Below are 27854 nucleotides of genomic sequence, written 5' to 3' on the forward strand. Positions count from 1 at the left end.
TTTTTTTTTGGTTAACTTGAGTATAACTGCAGCTTAAAAGATTCTCTCAACAGACTTTTTCAAAAATTATGAAACAATTGTTGTTTAAATTTAGTTGGATTATGAAATAAGTGTAAAATGGTATCTCCTCAGTTTTATACGGAGGGGACTTGAGAAGCAGTTATGCGGCCAACAAAGCTAAATTGCTGAGTTAAGTGGTTGTTGGACCCTTTAAATGTGATTAAGCGTAGCAAAAAAGAAATGTCCCAGCATTGTCATTCTTCTCCGCTTAGTTTGTATTGCTATATGTGGTTATAAAACATCAAGCGAGTTTTGGACTTGACTGAAACTACTACTTCTAGCTATATCGATAAAATTGGTGAATGCCTGAGATTTATTTTTTTCTAGTAACCCTCACAGTGAAAGTAATTTATTTTGTACTTATATAGATATAGAACTTGAAATTCTGAGGCAACATAATTTCTGGTTCAAGTTGTAATCAATGGTTATTCAAAAATTCACTTTTCAAATTTGAATTCTTATCAGTATGAAAATGAAACAATAAATTTCTAGTAAAACAGTAATTATTGTTGTTAATAAGTATCAATGTTCTTGCTAGTGGTTGATTTCAAATATCAGATGGAAATAATCAAGAAAATTGAAGAAAGATATCTAACTACCACCATGGCACTTAAATATATTTTTCTCATATTTTAGCTTCTACTACCAAACAACATTGACAACTCAGCGCAGTTACATATCATTTCTCCAAACCTCCTCTGGCCATATGGAATCTTCCATTTCCCGAAACGTTGAACAGTTTTCTTAACATTTTACTGATATAATGTTAAACAGAACAAAACACTCAAACGAGAAGTTCCGTAAAGAATATACTCTGCACAGTGTACACTCACACTCTGTTTACTGAGCGAATTGCACCGATCACTTTGAGTAAGCTGGTTTGTCTGTTTGGCTGCGTGGCGTGCGTCTGTGTGCGATGGCGGGGGGTTCTCAGGCACGGTAGCCATCTACTATTTCCCGACAGAAGAGGACGAGGACGGGCCGACCATGAAGGAGAAGCTGCTGGCCGGCTGTCTGCGCGGCATCGACATCTTCTGCGTCTGGGACTGTTGCTGGCTCTGGCTCAAGTTCCAGGAGTATGTGGCGCTCATCGTGTTCGACCCGTTCGTCGAGCTCTTCATCACACTCTGCATCGTCATCAACACACTTTTCATGGCTCTTGACCACCACGACATGAACCCTAAGATGGAGAAAGCGCTCAAGAGTGGAAACTATGTAAGTACGCAGTGCAGATAAGATTATATAATTATTTATAGTTTACCTACACTTTTCAGCATTATGTTAAATGAAGTAAAACTAACCAATAAACAATAATAGACCTTGATAACACAATCCTGAGTATTGGAGTCGGTGCGTTAATGAACAGCTTGATGTTCAGATCGTTCAAAAGTTTCCTGTTTTATAATTGTTTTATTTCAATGTAGATTATAGTCAACAACTTTTATCATTAATAATTAGTATTCTTAGTTTAATTAGTGGTATATATTTATTATAATGGCTAACGACGATAACATTAGATAAGACGGTATGAGAAAAATTTTTACAAATGAATCTAGTGTAATATAAATGTTTTTCTTAGTAAAATGTAGCAATTTTTGTATGATTTTTATTTAGTTTGCATTTCATTTATAGTAATTTATTTCAATTTTGATTAGTAAAGTATCTATTAAAGTGATATGTTTGTTATAATGGTGGTTATAAATTACATAAACATGAAACACAACATAACAAAAAGCATGAGTAAAGTACATAAAATCGCCTAACTAATAAGAAAAGGACCTAGTTTGTAGTAATTCCATAACCAATAGTAATGTAGACCTTTAAATGGGTATTTAAACGTTATTACATAATCGTGCTTAAATTAAATCGGAGTGTAATGGCCGGCTGCAAGGTCAGTTGATCGGAGCTGAATGAGAATCGGTCATGTCCCACACTGCAGGTCTCGGAAGTATGAAGACAAGATTTTCCATATTTATACTGGAGCTTTAGGGGAATTCTTCATGTCCTGCAATCTTGGACAGAGGAGCACTAAGGATTAAGAACAAATAGGTGCTAAAGTCAATCCATGTGGTACACTATTATTTTTTATATATCCAATAAACAAAAGGATTATTGAAAGTTTAAACCTTTATTTAGCATTTAATTGAGTCAATATAGTTTTTTATTATTTGATATTCACAATAGTTTCACATCAGTGTATGAGGTATGTCAAATGCAATATTATTTCAAAAGAGAAAAACTAAAAGTACTTTTGTCCAACTATTTCTTTACATTACAACTTCTCACAACACCCTTGGAGAAAAGATTTGTTTTATTGTAACATTGGCAAGACTGTTATATACAATTAGTTTGTTTATGATTATGTATAAATTAATTAAACCCATTATTTTAAAGTTAAAAAGTTATAGAAGTAAAACTGAAAAAAATCTCTATTTTGGGTTAGTACATTTTTTATAACAATTATAATGTGGATAAGGTATATAGCATTGGAATGCATACGTTTCAGTGTAAACACATTATTTACCTACATTATTACATACGTGATAATACTGATTTACAAGATTCCTTAGTCCAAAAAATCAAAAAGTATTTTAATAGAAGTAAACACTGCTCCTTTATTACAGGAAGAGGTGTCCACCAACTGGATTGCACAATAGAAAGTAACTAAATTATAAAACGTTTATTTTAAAAGTGAAATAACTATTATAGCAGATACTACTACTTTATCAGTTCAGTTGATAATTCGCTTGGTCCTTTTTCTAGTTCTTCAGTGCGACTTTCGCAATTGAAGCAGCCATGAAACTGATAGCAATGAGTCCGAAATACTACTTCCAAGAAGGCTGGAACATCTTTGATTTCATCATTGTGGCGCTGTCATTGCTTGAGCTGATGTTGGAAGGAGTGCAGGGTCTGTCAGTGTTGCGATCGTTCAGATTGGTAAGTCTTTAGTTTTAAAACATTTAAAATACATCATTTTCGTTAATATAGTTCTTAAAGTTCTTTGATTATGAATAAATGCAAGGTCTTTTCAAAATGTATTCAACTGTCATTTGGAAGGTGTGTTTATTCATAGACATGTTTTAAGCGTAATCTTTTTCTAAATTTCTCCTAGGAACTCGACACGCTTAGTTCAGACGCTTTAAGTGAAGAAACAACCAGACATAAATGATCCTGTATCACATGGCTTAGTATAAAGTGTATTTATTTTTGCCACTTTAATTTCTTATCATTGTTAATACCTGTCAAAAATGATCTGCTATATAACATTTAAAATTTCCTCCCAAACTGAAAATAACTCAAATCAGAACTACAACCCCTTTTTTAATTTCAGTTTGAATACCAGAAAATATTACTTAAACAAGGTTTTTAAGCGGCTGAAGTGTCCATTGCCTACCATTATAGCATTATTAACCAATCAGAAATGAATCAAATATACCGGTACAATGTAGTCAAAGGATCTGAAAAAATGTACCAAAAGTCCACAGTAATAATATTTTATTTACATATCTTTTTACAATATACCAAATAGCACCACTGGCCACTAAACATAGCAGCTATTTTCTTATATTCTCTTTATTTTATAATGAATGGGGTGAGTGCTGGAAGCTATCGAGCAGCTGTTTTTTAAAGTAATTTTTAGATAAAGTAGTACATTTTAAATTAGCCTATAATTCTTTTCTAAACATTGACTGTGCAAATAAGACGAACAATGGGTAGTGGACCTATACACTGAAGTGATAGAAGGGATAGAAACCTAGAAGATGTGTGCTAACTAATCTTGATTACTCATAGGTGTGTATTTTAAAAAGTTTTATTCCGTAAAAAAATAAAAAGACTGGGAAAATGTAAAATAGTTCATGTCTGAGTATAACATAACTGTAAATGCCTACTTTATAATATTTTATTTACATATCTTTTTAACATTATACGTATAAGAGTTAAATTTCCCAAATGTATGTTTATGTTTTTATTAGAAAGATTCATCAAAAATAAATGTTTAATTAATTTTCATTTTTTCTTTAAATATTTTAAATTACTATGCAAATAACGCAGAGGATATTGAAAAATAATTCCAATCTGAGGAGGCAAACAACAAATATGGCCGCCGAGCTGTCAATGAAAGTAGCGCGACCATCTGTACTGGCCATACAAGTTGCGAGGCCAAAACTACGGCAAAACTAATGCGAGCTGTCTGCAACCCTGGTGTGGCCAGTGCTGCTGGCCTTTCGAGCACAAAGGGCTACGTTAACAAGAGATTGGAAAGAGAAGAAACTCGGACTAGAAATTTAATTATAAAATTAAAGGAAAAAAGTACATGAGAGGGTTTTTACTTTGAGAAACATTAAAGATGTGAGGGACTCTCCTATATGTGTTGTTGGTATCTTAAAATATTCTATTTAACTAATCGTAATAGAGAATGACAAGGTATTTTATTTTTACAACAATTTTACTTGTCTTAATAACTACATTAAATATATTAATGCATAAACATTAAATATATTAATGCATAGTGTAATAGCAGGGATATTTATTGTACTATTCAATAAACCTCTACTTTTTGTAGTACCCAAACAAAAAACTGAAAGTGAGGGAATCCCTGCTGGGCTTGTCAATAAGTGACTATATTAGTGTGTGACACAGAGTGTTAAAGGGGTATGCTATATTCCCTATGGCTAGTGTGCATTTCCTTAACTCATGCCTGACCAAAGATGGGGTTGAGTCATAGAGTTTAATGGCTTCATAACCACTGGTATCGAACTACACTTACAACTACTGAAGTTGAAAATACTGTAGTTATTGATTTCAGATCTAGAGGGATGTCTTTTTATTGATAAAATTAGTTTTGAGGTTATGGAAACAACAGCTTGCAAACTAAAGTGGAGCAGATACAATACACAGCTGCTTTCTAGTTATTTTATTACAATAAAAACTAGAAAACAACATGTGTCTCTACATACACGTGGTGGCCAGAATCACCTGACAAGCACGGAGGACCGTGACATAAAATTGAAAAATTGCAGAAAATACCATTTTTTAAATAGTAAGTGTTTTTGTACTGTACAGGCTTATTATACATGTATACAGCTTGTCAAAAATGTGCTTATGTGATTTTGATAAAAACCTGATTGATGATGATCATAATGAAAGTGGAAAAAATTGTTGAATATTTATTGCAATTTCATACATTTAGAAACTGAAAAATTCCTTTATGGTGAAAAATTTCCTTGTCAACGTACTATTTTTGTTGTAATTGGTGTAAAATATGTTAACGTTAACCAATGACCTTGGTCTTGTACAGCTGAGAGTGTTCAAGCTGGCAAAGTCGTGGCCTACGCTCAACTTGCTCATCTCTATCATGGGTCGAACGGTGGGAGCCTTGGGTAACCTGACCTTTGTGCTGTGCATCATCATCTTCATCTTTGCCGTCATGGGCATGCAACTCTTCGGCAAGAACTATGTAGGTGAGTGGAAGATTAGGTAATGGCCTGATTGTGAAGAACTAGTTGATTGTGGGACAAACTGGAGGAGGAGGAGAAGACAACTGGGAATGGTAGACCAAAAGGTAGTGTACATTAATATATTTAATTTCATAACAAGATGTTGATGGGTCAGCCTCATCCAAAATCTTCAAAAAGGTCTCCACAAATAGGAACTTTCTAAATGTAGCTCATAGATGATGGATGCTGTCCAGACTGACATAAGATGAAAAGTGATAATCACTCTCAGAAGTGGACTATCTGATACAATTTTCATACATTTACGGTTAGAAAAGGCTATAGATTTTTGTGTAAAACTGTGCTATAATGTTTTGAAGAGAACAAAAGCAAATAAATGATGCAACAGTTAAATGATTAACGACTCTTTTTCATTTCAAATTATCACATAATGAGCGGCTATAGTTAGAGAGTATCTCTCTCTGAAAAATATAAGAACTCCGATTTCCACAGGAAACTTTCTTCAGCACCTCAGAAATGCATAGAAACACTGTTTTAGAGACCTCATGTTTTCAACATTTCCTTCCCTTACTTCTGGAGATACTCTGTACTCCCCAGATATCCAAGAGGTTCCTACAGTTCTGTCATCTCAAGAAATCGAACGCTGTCATAGAGATTTACACTTTATGAAATCAAATGTTACCTTCAGTAAATTAATGGATTCACAAATAACAATGTACTGTTTGCCTTTCAGATCACGTAGACCGGTTTCCAGGAGGGGAGTTGCCCAGATGGAACTTCACAGACTTCATGCATTCCTTCATGATTGTGTTCCGAGTGCTGTGCGGAGAGTGGATAGAGTCGATGTGGGACTGCATGTATGTGGGGGACGTGTCCTGTATACCCTTCTTCCTGGCCACAGTCGTCATCGGAAACTTGGTGGTGAGTCACATCTGTCCATGGTCTTTTCTTTTTATTTTGGTCCTCCCAGAAGATATTACACTATGAATATGTGTGATTAGTTTGATTGTCTTTAGAAAAGACAGTCAGACTGTTTGATTATTTTTGTAGGATTACAACTAGTGGAGGACTATCGGAGGTAGTCGTGGAAATGGTTTTTTCTGTTGAACATTTTTTCAGAGTCTTAAAACTTATAATACAGGAAGATTTTTCAAAATTAAGAATTTTAAATTTGTACAAACAATGCCGATAGTTTCTGCTTTTCTAGAAATAAATATTAATTCAGGATTTGTAGATTATTCGTAGAATTTTTGTCTGTCCCAATAATGTAAACTATGATTTAAAAAACATTTGTTCTTAAATTCCTTTCTACGTTTTAAGAACAACTTGTTAAAGATATGGGCAACACAGAAAACTTGTTACTGAAATCTTAACACAGTAGAATCCATATCCACTGACTTGTATGAATTAGTCACACTTGATGTTTTCGACATGGACAACAATAACGTTTCAAACAGTGAGTGGTGAAATACCAAACCTGATTAATTAAAATGGTGATTTTTATCCTTACCAAATGTCATTGTCACACTTATTGTCATTCTATTGTCAAACTATCGCATTTTATATAATGAAATTCAAGAAAATTGTTCTGACACCAATACAAACTCATCATTATGACGATAAAATTCACACAACTAATAGAAGACTCAGTGGGGATTAAGGCAAATGAGTATTTGTTGTCAAAGTTTGAAGTTTGACTTTAGCCAATCCAAATATAAAATATAGCATTGGAAGTGCACGTGGATGACTTGTTACCGGAGACAGCATGTAAGTAGTCCCTACATAATTTATCTGTTCATGGGTAAAGTAAATTTAAAAAGAAAAATAGAAACCTGTTATTTTATATTATACAAAATATTAATTAATATAAAGTTTAACATACAGCCTATCACTGTCTGTAGAAGAATAAGAATTTTACGAATGTGCCGACATTTGACACCTTTAATCCATTAACCAGCTATATATATTTTAACTAATATAATCTAAATATAGAATTTAGATTTGATGATGGCACAGTCTGTAGCCATTGCAATGATAAGGGCCTTTGTTTTTTTTAAAAACCTGTTCCTGGCTAAACCAAACTCCTTACAATAAAAAATTTAGAGTACAATGTTAAATCTTCATCTAAAACCTTCTCGCTTACAAAAATAGCCAGTCAAAAAATTTAAAAATTCCTTCCTCGCTAAATAATATTTTATGTCATCTCAAATTTATTCCAGGTATATTATTTTTACATCAAAAATATTGTTAATATTCCAGATATAATAACTTCAGTGTATTAATTCTATACTTCTCAGCTACGTTTGCCACGTTAGCAACTAGTAAATGTAATATATTTAACAAAATGGTTACTAAAGGAAACATTCTAAAAGACCAATTTAAGTAATCTTACTTTGTATTAATTACGATTAAAATTATAATTATAAATTCTGTGAAATACTTGGTTATACATTCATTAAGTTACTAGTTTTTCACAGAAAGTCTTTTTATAGCATCTTAAAAGAAATATTCCAGTGTAATTTTCAAACTTAAACCGTCGTATATGACTTCCTCGTAATATCAACAACATAGAATACTGGTTTATGCCATATGCGTGAAGGATGTTTTTTTCAGATCAACTTCACTCATAGACATTTAGGTGCTGGTTCTTTGAGGGACTGAAGTTGAAGAAGACTTAATCATTACTAATGCAAACTTTTTAGTTTAAATATTATTGGAGTTACTTTCCAACTATCTTTTCTTTAATGTGTTAACCATTCCATACTGTTTTTAGTTTTATAAAGCGATAAAAAAAAGCATGGTATCTGGAACTTGCGGGCAATTTGTACTTTAACACCTGTTATAAGTAATCTAAGATTAGTAAAAAAAGTAATAACCTCAAATGGGTTAAATATTATAAATGAGTAGAAAGAGAAATAATAAAACTCAATTTTATTTCTTGATAATTTTTTATTAATTGTGTATCTTAAACCGACCAAAATTGTCACAACTTGTGAAAGTGACCTTGCCAAAGACACAAATCAAAAAGTTCTGTATAGGAAGTTAATAAAAAGAAGAAATATTAAATTATTGAAGTTAGTTGCGCTGTTGACTGGTATATTGTGTTCTCGAATCAATCCTTGTTGGTTCTGTACCCGTAGGTGTTGAATCTTTTCTTGGCGCTGTTGCTGTCGAACTTCGGTTCGTCATCGCTCTCGGCGCCTGCTGCTGACAACGAGACCAATAAGATCGCGGAAGCGTTTGACCGCATCGGGCGGTTCAGTGCGTGGGTAAAACGCAGCCTTCTCAACATGGCCAAGATCGTGCGCGCCAAGCTGACCAATCAGATCTCTGACCAGACCACAGGTGAGGCGCCTGCCCCCAGCTGGAAGCAAGGTTTATATCCCTTCTCTCTCGTACCTGTATGCGAGCCACCACGCCACTCACACTTCACCACTTGACGGTGATCAACCGAATAAATCACACTTATTGATAACGTTACATCCTAAATTTGTTTTTCTTTTACTGAAAATTACATTACATCAAGGACTCTGTTACATTCAAATTCTGGTTGAATTTAATTACTTTGACTCTTATCAAGAATATTTATTTCATTTTTAATCTTTCAATTCTTAAAACTTCAGTTTTATGAAAGACCAAAGTAATTTTCACTCAAACTTATAATATTTTATAGTTAGTACTTGTAAACTATTGGGATTTACAGTTTGAACACTTTTATCAACATTATTTGCTATTTTTCACAATAAGAACTATAGCTGTTAGGTTTTAATGATTTAAAAGCACTAGGGCATATTTCAAAGAACTTGTTTTATTTTCTCTGTAAAAAAAAAGGTTTGCTCAATAATGTAAATGCATTACTACTGTATTAGATTTTCAGAAACTGTCAAATATATTTTTAACACATTCACAACAACAGCTTTTTTCCAGACTTTTATTTGTCTTCGAATTGTTCAATAATAATGGGAAAAAACCGTAATTGTTTTACATTAAACGATTAAGTATAACGAAAAAAGTATGTAGGCTTCACAATTTTGTACTTTTAATAAGTTTTCAATTTTATTTGTGTACCCAAAGGGTAACTTAAATAATTTTTAAGGTAAATTATTTACCTTAAAAATTAAGCAATTGTACCTTCGAACGTACACCCGTATTACTCAACAATGTACACGATAGCCTTAAGTACGAAAGCCCAGTGTGTACCTAATTGGGTACAGTTGTGAAAGATCGTGTGTACCCAATGGGATACATGTTGTTGTGAACGTGTTAACATGTAACAATAATCTATACATTTTATTCAAGTTTGTAGCTATGTAAACTATTAATAGAAAATTAAGTGCCTGAAATTTTACAGTTTTAAATACAGTGATTTTACACTTGGTTTTGAAGGAATAACACTGGGTTAGTCGCTGGTAGGTACAACATTATTGTACTAATCTCAGCTCATGATAGTTGTCGCATCACAGGCTTTCCTTCTTTGGTATTTAAACATTTTCAGAATCTCTAAACATTTCCCCATTCTTTTCAATCCTTTAATAACATATATTTTTTTTACTAAAATTTACTTTTCTTTCTCTACCATTATCCACCAGTGTATGTTACTGAAAGAGAGCTTGATGCTCTACATTTTGGTGCTTACAATGTTATTTTGACAGTGCAGTCTGATTTCATATCTCTACTCAAATGATTACCAGTGCTGCCAACCTATTTGTTACCTAATCAGAAACCCTGTGGTTAAAATCATTGTTCCATCACAATCTTCACTTCAGAAAGAAAGTGTTTATAATGTTATTTAAAGTACGTTAGTTATTATCCTCCAAGCTCAGTTGTTTACTTCAGGTTCCGCGTTCATTTCAGAGTGTTTTAAGTTTTTAACAATAATAGGAGTCTCACAAATTCATCTGCGATTGACTGTACCAAACAGTACTCTACATCATAGTCAGTAATTAGTTGTGATAAAATTTCTAGTTAAACTTAAAAAATCAGCTAACGTGTGTTTGAATATGTTGAATGAACCGCTCGGTGACTCCACTATGTCATGGGTCCCATGAAGGTCGAGAAGAGGTGGAAGATGACGAGCATCTCGGTCATGCTTGCACTTCAACTACCGACGAAAACATTCAAAGAATTAACCAAATCATGAAAAAAATCGTTTACTCATCCGAGCTATTGCTGACCAAGTCAACATTGAACTGCGTAAAAAGAACTCGTGGATTCTGCACCAAGACAATGCATCAACCCATAGTGCCCTATCCGTTCAGCAGTTTTTAGCTCATAAGAAGATCCAAGTGATGCAACATACAGCCTATTCTCCTGATTTTGCACTATGTGGCTGTTCCCCAAGATCAAAAGTTGACTGAAGGGAACCCATTTTCAAACCGTGGAGGAGGTGAAACAGAATGCGGTACAAGTTTTGAAAGTGCTCTCAGAAAGATGACGTCCAGCACTGCTTCAACCAGTGGAAAATACGAATGCAGCAGTGTATTGAGAGGGGAGGAGAATAAATTGAAGGGAATAAATAGGATGTAACGTAATATTTCACCAATTTCACTTTTACATAAAGTTTCGAATTCAAATAGTCGCACCTCCTGTATAGGTCTATCTAACCAAACTTGGCAGTTAGTTTTTAAAATGTTAATTTACAAAACCTTCTTCCGGAGTATTAGTGTTGTAATTAAACAGTAAGGATACACAGCCTCACTTTCACAACAAAACATGTAGCGACAACATGTAGCTTAGACTGGGTTAGATTAGGTTAGGTTGGGACAACATCAATAGTCAACAAAAAAGTCAACACTGCTCTAATATAAGATTTAAAAACACTTTTACCTCCAAACAGCACAGTTGTTATAGTGCAGTTATTTTAATGTGTTGCTATATCTTCAACAGCTGCAGAGTCCAAAATAATTACTTATATTTTCTGAAACGTAACAGAAATAGCAAACAATAGTTCCCTAGTGAGGAGTGTGCCTGGTGGCTATGTATGTTGTAATCTTTGTTATGTTGAGATTTTTCCACAAGTCGCTAGCTACTGCACTATTTATTTCTAAAAAGTTGTTTGCTTCTGATTTTCAACATTAACAATTTAGTTGCCAAGTTTTAGTCTGGAATTGTAGGCTAGAATGCTCTGCTTTTTTAAAGGACCACGCACCATTAAAATTTGAAAGTGATTTATAACAAACTGTTCGAAACGCTGCATAACTTACCCAGAAATCTCCATGAGAACAACTCACCAAAATGGAATGATTTTAAGAAAAGAGAGTAGGATCTTGGTTATTTTATATGAGGCGCACTACACCCTTCAACGTTAAGTTTCAAAAAGAAAGGTATGACTAATGAAGGAAATTCTGTTTTAAGCATGACATGGGACATGTGACACAAATTGAATGTAAAAACATTATAAACATTTACCACAAAACCATTATAATTAATTTTTAAAGGACTTGAAAAAATGCAAATTAAGCACTGGCTCATATCGTGCACCCAAAACCCCAAACAGGAAGTGGTACAAGTGTTAAAATGCAATTTTTCAGAATGGTAAAAACAAAATTATGCCTCATTCTAAACTGTTTTTTTGAGTAAAAGTTGTAGTCATGAATACATTTAGATGTATATTCATAAAGGTACATAACACCATACGATTAGCCTTTTTCAGATGGTTTTACTTTAAGGCCAAGAAATAATGATCATTTTAAATTACAGTAGTTGTGCCATTTTGTGAATGGGGCAGCGGTATGAGAATGCAAAGGCTTTCACACTCCCTACACTCCCAATTTCCAAGTTAACACCCAATTTCCAAGCTAACCCCCAATTTCCAAGCTACCTTCAATTTCCAAGCTACCTTCAATTTCCAAGCTATCCTCAATATCCAAGCTACCCCCAATATCCAAGCTACCCCCAATTTCTAAGCTACATGTACAATTTCCACCCATACTTGAGGAATACAGCATTAGCAGACACGTGTAATGGTGTTTTCCAGATTCGGTGCTTTTTCTCTGAACGTCTATCCAACTCTCTTATAATTACATGTCCACATGTAAAAATACAGTACATAAATGTTTAAACCATATATTTTCTTCTACTTACTTGCTTTTTTATAAGCCTAGTTTTCATTTTTTTTTTTAAATACCAAAATAGATTGTGAAGAGATCACCGATATTTATAATCATTGTGTTGAATCAATTCATACTGTACAGTGGATTTTGAGAATGGAGTTTTTTTTTTTAATTAAGTTATCTATATTGTGTTCAGTCTCTACATCATTGATTACTACATGTTGTAGTTGGCAGATTATAACTACTTTTTTAAACATTCCAAATAATTCGACATTGCTCTCTCCCTATAAATTTGCACTTTAAGACTTGGATTCAAAACTCGACAAGAGCTCAAAATATTGATTTAAAAGCTTTCTTTTATGGCGACTACTTTCCTATTCGAATGTTGCGTGGTCTTTTAAATGTTCAACTCTCTCTGAAACTGTCTGCTTTAGCTGTGCTGTTCATGAATCTCTGGAAATCTCATATATGAATGCTTCTGAATGTGTTTTTAATATCTTCATTCTATTTTTTCCTTTCATATCAACAAAAATAAAGTGTTTTATTGCATTTTTTACAATTTTTTTCGTTTTTGAAATATTTTATGATTTGTTTTTTGTTAAAGCTGTTCATTTCGCAAAACAATTTGTAAAGACTGTGAGAAACTTTTGCTGGCAATTTCGTGGTTTTTTTAAGTTTGCTGTCAACGATATCATAGTTTAGAGTTACCTTTAGATGAGAACTACTTATTAGAATAACATTAGTTATTCGTTATCTACTCAGTTGCTGTGCCAACTTTATTACATAGTTGCTTTCGTGTATAGCCTGGATGAAGGGCATAAACAATGTCCTATGTTCTTTCAAAATTTACAAATTTGGTCAAGGAATTAGAACAGGTATGTTGTTACTAAAATAAAATTAGGTTCTCGTCTGAACACATTTAATTATTTCATCTTTTAATGGAAAAGTAAAAAAATATTTTTTTAATAATTTATAACCTTTTATAAGTTATTTTTGAAATGAGTGGTTTAATTGTAAGGGTTTGAATATTTAATAAATGACAGTTTATTAGTACTAGATTTATTAGAAGAGGTACATAAACAAACATTGACAAACAAATTTTGAATAATAAAAGCTTTAATTTACTCTGAAAAAATGTATTCTTTTCTTTGTTTTTGATAAAAATTACAGTATAGTACCTGGCCTGTTGCAATAAAACAATGCATGGTATTCCAAAAACCCTTTTTTTGAGAATATTGCTTACCTTTTACCCAAATTACTATATTTTTATCAAACTGGATGATTGTTGATGAACATGTCTACTCATATTAATATTTTAATAATTTTTTACAGCATCATGCTCCTTATAGATGTGTGCCTTCTTGATTTTTGATGTTAGAATGATGTCTGGTGGCAGGTAAATACGTAAGTTATTTCAAAAAATTTGATCGAGGTTGAAATCTAGAAATAAAATTTAAATGTAGATAAATTGATGAGATTGTATCTTTTTCAAAGTAAATATAGATTAGCAAGGTTTGTTGTTTTTAAATTTGTGTGTACAGTTTTGCAGTAGAAAACAAGTTGGAAAACAGTAACTATGCAGCAGACATGCTTTTAGAGGTTATATGGAAAAGCAAGAATACATTTTTGAATGTCGGTTAATTTTGGTGGTTATTTTCAATATGAGTAAAGTTGTTGGAAAATCGGAATATATGCAGGGTGCGTCTGAACTGGACTTCCAAATCCAGCAATTTCTTACACTAACGTTAACAAAAAATTTCAGTAACCTATGTCCTAAGGTGCCTTACTTGATGTATGTCTTTGTGGATTGGTTGCCACGCTAAATTCATATGTCTCATGAATGGTAATTATATATTGAATACATTCAGCACAAATAGGTAGTTAACGACACTTTGTAAACCTATAAGAAAGGTTCACTTCTGGGTGGTTCATTACTTTCTAGTTGAGACAGTAAAGGAAAGTTCAAGCTTTCAAGTGGCAAAACTCCCAAGGATTACGAATGTTAAAGCTATTCATAGACCCGCTACTGGAAGGTAACGAAATGATTTTGTCCTTACCAAAAGAAAAACTAAGACAGTCGCTAACCAATCAAAGATAACTGTTCAGTGACACATAGTAAATGGTAGTAGTCATGGTAGAAACAAGATGGTAACAAATCAGGGAACAGGGCAGCCCTATTTTATTGTTTCCTTCCAAATTATAATATTGTTACTCTACATTGGATTATATAAACTCTCGATTTTGTTTAATTTTTTAGTATTAACAACCAAAGCGGCCAAATTTAATATATTTTTAGTGTATTGTAATTGTTTAGAAATTACTATTGAAATCAATATTTAGCATTATGAGGCTGTGTTATTCCTAATACATGAATGGTACTGAATATATATATATATATATTATAACATAAAAAATGTCAGAATACAGAACAGATGAGAACAAACAAAAATTATTAATAAACAGTTTTACAAAATTTGTCCATTGAGCAAGATGGATTTGCAATTAAGCGTTTCCTTTTTATAAATTTATTTTTACACAAAATATGAATGTGAGACTAACAATGAAGTTAGGAGACTAATTAGAAATGCCTATTTTAATCCAGAAATGATGTTGATTTTTCAAGGTGTAGTCCTTATTACATGCTTTGTTCTATATTGAATGATTGGGGTTTTAATTTTTTTTTTTTACTGATCCTTCAAAATTAAGCTACAGTATATTTGGTTTTTTAAAGGATACATGAAAAAATGTATTCTGTGTAAAAACATGGTTGAAAACAAGTTAAACCTGTGACCAGTCAAAATATAAATAAAAAATAGTTCTTAATAGAAGTATTTACAGTTTTTTATTTTTTAACTGACAAAAACTGGATTTCTGGAAGTCCACATATCATTTTATTGTCAAGTAAAAATGTAATAACCGCTTACTTAAATTGTTTTTGTTCATAATATTCTTCTTTGTGAACAATGACGCAAAAATAAATCGTAGTATGAAAACATTTAAAAAGTGTATTTCCAAAATAACTGAAAGTTGTGAGTAAAAAAGATCACGACTCACAACTTACCTATACAACTTAAGACTCCATATAACCTCTGAAGGCAGTCAGTAAACATTGCATTGAAGCAGTAGCGGCTGGGCTTGTTTTATTTGGTTGGTGCGATCGGTCGAACTACTGCCGTTACGAGCGATGTGTTTGCAGTTGGTGGCGGCCGCGGCGACCTTGACCTGGACCTCACCACCGATGAGATCCTCGCGGACGGAATGGTCTACAGGGATAAGAAGGATCAGCTGGAAGTAGCCATTGGGGACGGCATGGAGTTTACTATACATGGTGAGTATTAACTCCGTGTTGTTTTCTGTGTTTGTGTTCCTCAGATAAGGACGTAGCCAGTGAAAGGGTCCAAGGAGTCAGGAGACCCCAAATTTTAAATTTTTTTCAATTACTTTTTTAGCAAAAAATTATTATTATTTAAATAATTCAGTATTGCTGACATGTACGGCTGAAAGATCATTCTCAACATCAAAACAAGTCAAGAACTTTTTAAGGAACAGAATGAGGAAAAGCAGTTGACTGAAAATATCAGTCATCTTGACCTCCAAAACTTTTTGCTGGCTATGTTCTTGTCCTTAGAGTCCAGTTTTGACAACGCAAGGCCACTTTTTAGCGGTAGTTACTATTTGTATTGTTTCGTAACATTTTTCATGTTATTACTGCTCCAAGTTAACTGTGGAACTGATATGAGTAGAAAATTGTGGATTTTTTTGTATGTAACATTTTTATCTTTAGTTTTATTGTGCATATCTATTTAAAACATTATTATCATATTGAAACAGTGACTGTATCATTAATGTAACATTTGTTAAACTTTCTTTTCATTGGTCCTATACAAGTAAAAAGTTAAATACTGTATACAGTTATAGTTTTTGTTGTTGCATAATTTATTTTCTAGTTAATACTGATTAAATTGATGCATTACATGTTTTATGTTTATCATGTTGAATTTTTACGATATTTAAACGTTTATAAACAAAACTGTCAAAATCATTGTAAGAACAGAAACTGAACCATATCAGTCCTATTGTTATCAAAAATATTTCAAAAATTTGTTATGTAATTCTAATTATTAGATAATAAAAATATACATTTTTAATTTCTACCAACGATATTGTTTTTAAAATGGCCTTGCGGATTAGATATGTCCTATTTTATTTTTAGTTTCAAAATATTAAAAAGCGCAATTAAAATATATTATTCAAAATTTTTCCCCAAAATTTGGTCTACATAATACACTGTTTTGTTGAAATTTATTTCCTTGAGTTCCTATTTTGATATAAATATTGGGAAAATAGTTAATTTTTTTATTTTCAGTTAATATTATCATAAATATAAAATTTTACTAATTTTCTTTCAGTTTTTTTATGTTTAGTATTGGCTGGGGTAAAATCTTCAGTTGGGATGGTTGAAAAAGTGGAAACACATTCATAATAAATAACTAAGAAGAAGAATCCAGGAAGAACATTAAGTAGTCTTAACATTAACTTATTTTTGTCTTCCCCTTAACTTCATCATTTAAAACTAAAAATTCTGAATTAGATTGTTGCTGGAGGGCAATTGTTATAACCCATCAGTGAGCTAAAACTTTTGCATCTAGAGTTTTTTATGCTATTTTCTCTCATCGTCATTTTTTAAACAAAAAACTATTTAAATAATTTCTCAGATTATAACACTCATTTAATTACATTTTCTGAAATCTTAAAATTTTCTACTAAGCTTTAAATTTAAATTACATTAGTGAATCACACATAAATCCTTATTTTTTATGAGTAAACAGTTTGAAATTCATGGAATATTCATTGAGTGAATTTAAATGTTCAGCATTCTCAAATTAAATCTTGTGCCTTTTGCTCAAATAATTTATAAATATGTGTTTCCACTTCATGTTAACTGGGATATATCAGAATGAAATCAGTAATTTCCAACATTCTTTATCATTATTATTTTAGAGTTATTTTTTTATCGTTTATTATTATTTTGTTATTCCCTCTCCCACCGTTTGGTTCAACGGATGATGGATGGTGTGATGCATGTATGTCGTTTCGGTGTCCTCTGCCAGAGGATTTGATGGGAATGGCATGTTTTCTGCTGTCCCTCAAGGAGACCTGAAGCCCAAGTTGTACAAGGGGAAGAACCATATCGGCAACTCAATCGGAAACCACCAGGACAACCGGTTAGACGCGGACTACATCCGACACCGCCTTGATGAGGACAATATCAGGTAAGCGTTGGAGACTTGATACATAACAGGTTCTCATCCATTACATCTCTTGATATATATTTATACAACAGTAGACTTCGTTTCATCTGGATTTGTAGGGACAGACACCAAGTTGAATAAAAATATATCCGAACCAACCAAATGTAGTGTATAATATGAGGGCTATCGAGAAAGTAGATTATGTATATACATTTGAAAGTGACACTAAAATACTATTTTTCAAGGTAGTCACGATACAAATTTAGGCACTTATTGTAGCGGTAAACTAGTTTTGATATTCCAGCGTTACAAAATCTGCTGTCTAGGACTTGGACTGTGCCGACAATGTTTGTATGCATTTCCTTGGTTTTTGAGGGAATGTGTGTGTGTGCCCCATTCCATAAACTGTAATTTGGTTTCACAATCCATGTGTTTTACCCAAGTCTCTTCTCCTGTAATGATTCGATCGAGCAGCGAGTCGCCATCTTTTTCATAAGTGTCCAAAAATGAAGCAGCCATACGCTGCTTTTCATGGGTTTCTGTTCAGATTTTCAGTACCCATCTTGCACAAAATTTATGGTAATCTAACTGTTGCGTAACAATTTCGTGTAACACACACTTTGAAATTTGAGGAAAACTAAGTGAGAGTTCTGTTATTGTGAATTGGCAGTCTTCTTTAATCTTCTCATCGACTTTAGAGAAATTTCATTGGTCACAATGCTTGTTCGTCCGCATCTTTCATCATCCTGCACATTAGTTCGGTCATTTTTAAACGTAATGCACCACTGAAGGTGGAGTGTGTACCTTCAGTAATCACACAGTTTTTATAAACTTCACAGAGTTTGTGATAAACCTCAATTGGGTTATTGTGTTTAGCCAACAAAAACTGTATTACCGACCACACTTCACAACTCACAGGATTTTCAATTGCGTCACACATTTTATACTGATATTGTATACAGCAACAGTAACCTCTCACTAGCACGGCTGGATACCCACTGAACTGAGAAACGCCCTGACATAAAAATGGTCACGATAGTCCTGTCCCTAGTGGCTACAGAGCAAAACGTAATCTACTTTCTGGATAGCCCTTGTATTAACAAGGTAGGAGTATACCACACCAAGTGTCACGTAACAGGCTTCGCTGAGGGTGCTTGCAATGTTTCAGATCTATAGCTCATTTCATTTGTGAGATATCCTGTGGACATATATACTTAAAAACAATCATACAGAAAAGTAATTTGTACATACCTCCAGCAGAGAAATTGTGTAGGCTACTGAGGGAAAGGTTTCAGTGACGCTCAGCCAAATTTCTACGGTTGGACACCCAACATCATAGAACTTATTGTTGTGTATGTAGAATTGAGGTTTCATTCAAAATTTAAAGTTTACAGATAAAATCTTTTACGAAATAAGGTGCAACATGGTACACTCACATTTTTGTTCATCAAGTTAGTTTTCAAAGCACTGTTTCTATAATAAAAGTTCCGGTGAAGTAGGGACAATACAAGAGTGCGCTGAAATCAGATCATATCACTTGCTTTTAACGTTGAAATTCCACTCTATTATTTTTTTCTATTTACTCTAAGAATAATCTACTTGTCACGTGTTAAAATCTCATATGGTTGTACTTGTTTTCAGATTTATTTATTCTCTTATTTTCTCATTGCTATCACGGTTACACATAAGACCAATGTAAAAAAAAATGCTCGGTCTGCTCGGAGTGACATACACCATAATTAGACTCAGTGATCCTTATATAGAAATGAAGCTTTATTCATATTTTCAATACTATAGTTCAGTTCGTTAACAAAATATCTTGTGGGGAGTAATGACATTTTTCCAGCCCTATGAGTGATAGGCTTTACTAAAGCTCAGCCAATCCGGTTAAGAAGGGTAAATAATTACTACTTGGATCGGAAGAAACTTTAAATTTGAAAATTAATTTGACCTTTGGCAGAAACTACTGAGAACAATAGTACTTTTCTTCTTTTTGATTTTAAGGGTATTGTTCTCTCTAAGAGTGTGCCATCTATCGTGTGTCTGGGAGGTTAAAAAGGTTGAGGTTGACAAAAGAGGAAAGGCTCGTAAATAGTTTTAAGTTAGAGCAATAATTATTTACTTAGCCCAGACTGGAGATGGTCTACTGTACTATGCTATTTTCAAGATAAGAAAAATGAAGATGTAGAAATTTTTCATTTTATTCTCTTTATGTACATGAATATGTTTTAAACCGATGGCTTCAAAACAATTTCACTCTGCAGTGTGGAATTTTTGTATAAATTAGGCAAGTTATAATCAAACTCGTTAAATATATATATATATATATATATATATATATATATATATATATATATATATTTTTTACCAGTTTGAAATTTGTATTGATTTTAATTTTGATCTTGAGATAGTTCACTGAGTACTTACAACAGCATTCATAAATGGTACTGATAATCCTCCATGTTTAAATACTTACAGGTGTCTAGGAAATAGTTGGAATGCATATTTTTAACAGTGTAAACCATTAGCTACATCATGAATAAAATTGTTTCAAAATATGTTATATGAGATGTGTTTATATGTTTTAATGTACAAAAGAAATCTATTGAAAGTTAAACTTTTTTGGTAAGTAAATATTTGTATTGTATAAAATTAAATGAGTGGCGTGCCACCATCCCTCATTGCTTCTTTATTTTTATGGTTAAATTTCATGTTGTTTCATTGTATGTTGCTGACAGCCTCAATAAAATACTTAAGTGAGTAGGTACTCACTTGTGTATGAGGTGTACTATTAATAGCACCTGAGTAATGTGCAATACTTGAGTGAGTAATGACTGTTTAATGCTCTGATGAATGTTGTGCAGTTCTACGTAAAAGGAGATTACCTATATTAACGTAAAGAGATGTTCTAGCAATAAGTCGTACGGGAGCCACAAACATCGGCCTTTCAAGGATGAGAGTCACAAGGGCAGTTTGGAGAGCATAGACGACCAGGAGGAGAAGAAAGACTCGAGCAAGGAGGATCTAGAACACGAACCAGGTAATCTATAGATTTGTGAACTCAATAGGTGCTATGACTATGAAGTCCTGTTTTTCACTTAACCTCAAGTACATTGTAGTAGAAATGTATTTAATCTGTAAATTTGGCAACAACAAAAACTTATATTAACCCATTAGCCGGCCGTCAATGTCCGATTCATCGGACTACCGAGGATCAGGCTAAAACAGCCAAGGTTTGGTTTTGTTTTGAAGTAAATAAGGTCTAGCTTTATGAATCTTGTAGTATTACTAATGACCTTGACACAGGTCTTTGTATGAAGTTATTTTACTATCCTTTTAAATTTCACGCTAATTATAAGAATTTATTCTCAATTTACTTTTCTTTTTTTCAATGTTCCGAATTGTTGTAATGAACATAAAATATAACCACTTTATCAATTAAAAATATTTCTAATAGATAAAAATGTTTGTACAGCCTTTTTTGAATAAAGTGATTATTTTATGCAATTTCATTTTTTTGTAGTTGTTACCATGTAATCGCCAAACACATTATATATGTAATGCACTTTTAAATTACGCTGATTGATAGCCAATCTACGATGCTACAAAAAAGAGATTAAGTTCAATTTACATTAAAACTAGGGCCAGTTCAGAGCAAAACGTAAACCATTGTAAAAGTGGACAGATAGGCCTTGGCGGTTTAAGGTAGTAGTACCGGCCTCTCGGGCATTGGCGGTCACGAGTAGGGCAGCAGCCTTGCACGCTGAGTTCCAAAGAGTTAAAACTTATTTCCATTTACTGGCTGTTTTCCCTCATTTGGCTAAAATGAAATCATGAGCAACAAAGAGGATTACTAACTCAGAAAAACATAAAACACAACTGATTGTTTCGGATACTATTTCATAGCAGAATTTTTCTCTGTTTTTAAGTAAAAGGATTCCTTGTTCATTTTGTGTTAGCAATAACGTAACCCACTTAGTTAATGTGTTCAGTAATACAATCATAATTAGTCCTGAAATACATAATTGTAGTTTGTAGTGGAGTATGAGGTATGGTATTGCAACCTGGGGAGGTACAAGTAATACCAATCTAGAGAGGATTCTGGTACAACAAAAAAGAGCAATCAGATGCCTTGCAAATATCGCCCCACGAGAAAGCTGTCGAGACGCTTTTAAAGAGCTAAAGATCCTCACAGTAGTATCACTTCACATTCAAGAAGTGATTCTACATGCTGTTAATACAGCACAACTCAGGCATAGAGACATGCACCAGCACAATACTCGTCATGCTGCAGACTTCGCACTACCAACTCACCATCTCAGCCTGTTTAGAAGGAAACCCTCATACAAGGGAGCAGCATATTTCAACTGCCTACCAGACCATCTCAAACAAGAACCAATCAAGACACTCAAGAGAAAGCCAAATCTATGGCTACAAGACAACCCCTACTATACAGAAAAGGAATTTTGTGACAATTAAACATGTTTATTTTTATGAATCTAATGACCACTTACTCGATGTACTGTTCTCAAAGAATATGTCATTAAAGTATATTGTCTATTGTCTGTCTATTGTCTATAGTATTAATGACTAAAATCAAAATTATTGCAGACGTGGAAGAGGAGGAGGTGGCGATGGACGCTGGAACAGAGGATGTCTCGGATTATCCTGCCGACTGCTGCCCAGACGACTGCTACCGGAGGTTTCCCTTCCTGGCAGGTGATGATGACGCACCTTTCTGGCAGGGCTGGGCGAATTTGAGGCTCAAAACCTTCCAGCTCATTGAGAACAAATACTTTGAGACTGCTGTCATCACTATGATCCTGCTCAGTAGTCTTGCTCTGGTTAGTGTCAAAGTATTATCAAGAAAAATAATATTTTATTACATTTTATGGGTAAATTAAATTTAGGATTTCTTATGTAATTTACAAATCAAATCTGTAAAATAAGTAAAAAAACCTTGTATACTGTAATAGAATTTCTTATTCTCTTCGAGGTTTTTCGAAGAAGGTATCTAAGAGTTCCATCAAATTGGATGTGTATTACAAGGTGTGTTTCAAAAAGTTATTAAAAGGGTTACTTATTCAACATGTTTTAACAAGTGATCTGCTTCATCATAATCTCCTTGAGACTCCAATACTTTTTTCAGTGCTCCTACCACTTTTGCAAGTAAGTTTTGAAGGCTTCTTTTGGAATGAATTTCTGTTGAGGTGTTGTATTTTGCATTACGTCATTCCTTGTCTCAAATCAGGACCATTCAAGATCCAGCTTCCAATGAGGGAACAACTATAGTGCCATATCAGAGGAATAGGGAGTCTGATATAATACAGAGATGCTGAGTTTTGGCAAGAAAGTTAGAACAGGATGGGGAGAATGAGCTGAAGCATTTTCCTGATGCAGCTGCGAAAATATTGTGATCCACAAGTCAGGATGTTTAAGCTGCACTGTATCACATATATGACATAGAAGTTCTCAGTAATACTCGTTAGTGATGTTCTGACCCTCGGGTGTGTACTCATGATGAACTACTCCATTGCAATCAAAAACGCAGTCAAGCACGATCTTGATTTTGCTTTGAAACTGACAGACTTTTTCAAGCAGAGTTACGTTGTGTGTTTCCACCAGGAAGAGCGCACTTTGGTTTTTGATACCCATACACTTTTGTTTCAGAAAACTGGGACCATTCAACGTACAATCTAACTTGTCCTGAGCACTTTAAAACTGCAGCTACTTTTAATCTGCTGCAATTTCTTTAGAAAAACATGTTGCAGCAATTCTGCGTATGAGTAAATTTTCTGTTAAAATAGAATAAACTGAACCACTACTGATGCTTACCTTTGTAGCTAATTCATGGCCAGTAATACATCAATCCACGATCAATAAAATGCAAACTTGGTAGATAACTTTATTATTTTGACCTGTTGCAAGTCTTCCAGAATGAAGTTCACTCTCCACTGATGTATGGTGGTCATCATTAAACGTGCTTTACTACATTTTTATCTATGGCGTATTTAAAGCATTTTCTTCAAAGGTCTGTTGAATTTGTCAAATGGCTTCAACTTAAATTGCCAAGTTTTGACAAACTTTATATTCCACACGTTCCGCCATACTGCACAAAACAAAAATGCGTAATGAATTACGTACAAAAACAAACAAATACCTAAACCGATGTAGAGCAATAGTTGACAGTGTTTGTGGTTTCAGGCTTTGGAAGATGTGAACCTGCCGTCTCGCCCGATCCTACAGGACATTCTTTACTACATGGACAGGATATTCACGGTCATCTTTTTCCTGGAGATGTTGATCAAATGGTTGGCGTTGGGTTTTGCCAAGTACTTCACCAACGCCTGGTGCTGGCTGGACTTTGTCATCGTCATGGTGAGGCCAACTTTGAAATTTATTTACTCAGTTTAGTCTTTCAAAATTATTTAATTTTGTAACCACTAAAAATAATTATTTAGTTTCACTTGCTGTTCATATGTTCTAAATGCTTCACATGATGAATATAACTTATTGTAATTGGTTACAACTTCATTGATCGTAATTATTTGGCCAATTATTTGTAAACCAGTTACACCGCAGTAATGAAAAAGAGAGAAACATTCTAGAAATGGAAGATTGGATAAGTTATGTTAACAGATAAGTATTTTTTTAAATTTAATATTCATAACTTTATTATTTTTGGTAATTTTCAAAATGAAAGATTTTAACGTCAGTATGTTTAACGTATCTAGTTTTTAGATTAGACCATTTTAAGAAAATATACTTGTGTATAGTGCCCTTGTGGACAAAGTACATAATTCACAACAAAAACATCCAGTTTCATTACTTATTTAGTATTATTCACACTTTAGATTACAAAAACTAAAACTTCAATCAAGGAAAAACTAAATCACACTACTTCTTTATCAAACTTGTAGCAATGATTCTTACCCGATTTGTCTTGTCAATTTGAAATATGGTAGCTTTGTATATTTAATTACAATGTAGTAAACGTTTTGTACGAAATGTGCTACCATGGGAACCACTTGGGAACCCTTTATTATTTGTTATATGAAAATCACAAAGTCCCATAAAGAAAATGAAGCATTCACAGGAGATGGAAAGAAGGAGATTTAATTTCTGTATTATTTTAGCTGTCTCTCATAAACCTGGTAGCCAGCCTGGCGGGTGCCGCTACGATTCCAGCATTCAGGTCAATGCGCACGTTGCGTGCTCTGAGGCCCTTGCGCGCAGTGTCGCGCTGGGAAGGCATGCGTGTAAGTACGCGTGTGCGCACTGTGTGTCTCCGCAGATGGGGCGTCTCGTGCAGTGTCAGTCGATGTTGTACAACTCTGTACGTTTGCATTGATCACAAATTGTGGATGATGAGGGAGTTAAAGAAATCTTTCATCATTTTGTAAAAGCTAGAACTTATTTGTTTTGTTTAAAACATTGATATATTCATTACAATCACATATTAAATTCGAATTTTATGATTTTCTTCTCTTCCATCATCGACAAAAAGTGAACAATGTTCCATACAACTCTCTTCAAATCTCTTTCCAGCTTCTACGTTACAACATACTGCAACAGCTGTAGCGAGTGTTCAATGTGCAACACTCCCCCCTCCCTACTTCCCTGTCCAGAACGCTCTCTTCTCCCTATATCACGTATCCCCACATTTCTCTCTTATTCTCCACAAATCCCCCTCCATGACTCTTGCCTTTCCTTCCCCACTATCACATCATTTTCCTCCACAACACCCTTCTCATCTCCTTCCACTACACTTTCTTCTTCTATTTTATCCTTAATAATCCTCTTGCCCTCAAACACAACATCCTCCTTCCTCATCCAAAACATTTTCTTTTTCATTCCTACAATTTACATTCTCTTGTTTAACTTTACATTTCCTTTTATACTTCTCCCCCTTCAAATTACACTTCCTTCGTATCACTGTTATTCTATATTACATGACATTCACCATTGCCGCTAATTGAACTAGAAAATTACAATTTTATTAAAGTAAAAAAGTTACTTTAAACTTAAATGGAATAATGGACCAGAGATTAACTTTATTCGCCCATTTACAGCTATACTTATTTTGTATTGAAGAACCACAATTAATTTTTACTTATGCTCAGACTATGAAATAAAGTAAGAATGTAAACAATATGTAGTAATATTTCCAATTTCATTAAGATTAGTAATAAAACAGAAAATGGTAAATTTATATGGCAATCTTTTGTATTTTTGTAATATTCAATTATAATTTCTTTGTGAATCTTGTCAAATCCGTATATTTCCACAATCAATTCAGTAAAAAAGATCTACGTTAATAATGAGTGGTTATGAAACGTTTTAATTTTAATACCCCATGCCAAATACACAATATTGAAGAGTATTCTAAAATTCAAGTTTTAAAATTGTATGAATTTGAATAGTTTAAATACGGTTTACTGAAGAGCAATTACAGTAAAATGAAGTACTATGTATTGTAGCTGATCAGTATAAGCACAACTTACGGTTCTGGTGAGGCGTCATACAATCTTCACCTCCCCTTCCCACCTGACCCCAAAGTTCCCGCCCTGTCCGAGTGCTTTGTGAATTGTGTAACTCTGTGGTGAGTGTCTGTTTTCTGTCACTTCAGGTGTCCCTCATAAACTTCGTCGCCTCTCTATTGGGGGCTGGCGGTATTCAAGCTTTCAAAACAATGCGAACGTTGCGAGCCCTTCGACCGCTAAGGGCCATGTCCCGGATGCAAGGGATGCGGGTATGTCTTCTACCCCCAATCCCTGGACCATGGAATTGTGGGAACGCGCTGCTCGTTCATCCCCCGTAGTAGCTTATAGATACCGGGAGTAGTGCACGCCTTTTCATTTTCTCTGAAGACACTTGACTTTAGATTAGAGGGGTTTGTCAATTTTGCTGTTCATTTCTTCTTTACATCACATCCCCTTCACCTACAGTGCTTCACTCGGTTAAATTTGTTTCAAAAATTATCTTTTTCAAAATGGAACCTTTTGTAGTAAAATAAATTATAAAATTTCAAACAGATCTTTCAAAATATAATACATCAATTATGAAAATATCTTTCTGATTATTTTAAGTGTTTACTTGTTTTAAAAATAATTCTAAATGTAACTATGAAAATAAATGTTTTAAAATTATTACAAATGTTACTGTATCAGTAAATTCTCATCATCATTGTTTGTGTTTGGTGTTTAGAGACTGAAAAGTCCTATATTGCTCATTTAAACAGAGATTATTCTAATGTTTCAAAAACCAATCTATCTACATTTTCTGTTATGTTTTAAACATAAATTTCACATCCGTCCATTTGTCAAAAAATTATTTGCAACTTATTAGAAGACATGCTGAAGTCATCTTGAATGTAGTAAACTATAATTTAACGTAACCTGTTTAAATAATGTTTTTATGGTGGTTCCGATCATTTTGGAAAGTTGTTTTGTCTGTTTGAAGGGGTGGTGGCATGAATATAAAATTTCATCCTAATGCAATACTCTTTGTAATTGTAGCATATTGCATATAAGAAATTTGAGTTTTTGTTAATTTTGCAACACATTAGATTTGTTATTTCATACCGTCTCAACTCTCAACTAGTGTTTAGTAACACAATTCAACACTCCACATTTTCTTGTAGTCTTGTGTTTAGTCTTGCATGTGCTTTTGTGTGTTGTGCACATTTATATACCCACTCATTGTGTATCGTGTACACTCGATAAAGACGAGAATGGTTAAATCAGGTATGATAATGCAAGAAACCCGTGTTTAAACACTTTGTAAATACTTTACTGCCCTTATTGTGTGTAATCTCAACATGATGTCTGTTTGTGTTTTTCTTCATATGGTCTACCCTTTCTTCATCATGTTGCATGTACTTTACATATCTTACACTAAGTATGTATAGAACTTTGGTATCTCAAGTGAGTAGATTGATTAGACAATTTCAAGTATTACATACAGTATTCAGTGTGGATGTTTTTCTTATTGAAAAAATTATTGTGCTTAATATCTTAGAACGTGCTTATCCA

At 33.5% G+C, this 27854-nt stretch overlaps 1 protein-coding gene across 1 annotated transcript in view; it reads left to right on the plus strand.

Annotated features, from left to right (window-relative positions):
• The window catches only part of LOC124365753 (sodium channel protein para-like), a 73575-nt gene that overhangs the window by 30409 nt on the left and 15312 nt on the right, over positions 1-27854 (plus strand). The window contains 11 exon segments of the mRNA XM_046821748.1: positions 1025-1275; positions 2824-2997; positions 5360-5522; positions 6250-6437; positions 8657-8861; positions 15765-15896; positions 17721-17841; positions 20733-20860; positions 22432-22664; positions 24025-24198; positions 26450-26572. Of these exon segments, the coding sequence (XP_046677704.1) occupies positions 1025-1275; positions 2824-2997; positions 5360-5522; positions 6250-6437; positions 8657-8861; positions 15765-15896; positions 17721-17841; positions 20733-20860; positions 22432-22664; positions 24025-24198; positions 26450-26572 (1892 nt within the window).

This window comes from Homalodisca vitripennis, chromosome 7, assembly GCF_021130785.1.
Source record: "Homalodisca vitripennis isolate AUS2020 chromosome 7, UT_GWSS_2.1, whole genome shotgun sequence".
Taxonomy (NCBI): Eukaryota; Metazoa; Arthropoda; class Insecta; order Hemiptera; family Cicadellidae; genus Homalodisca; species Homalodisca vitripennis.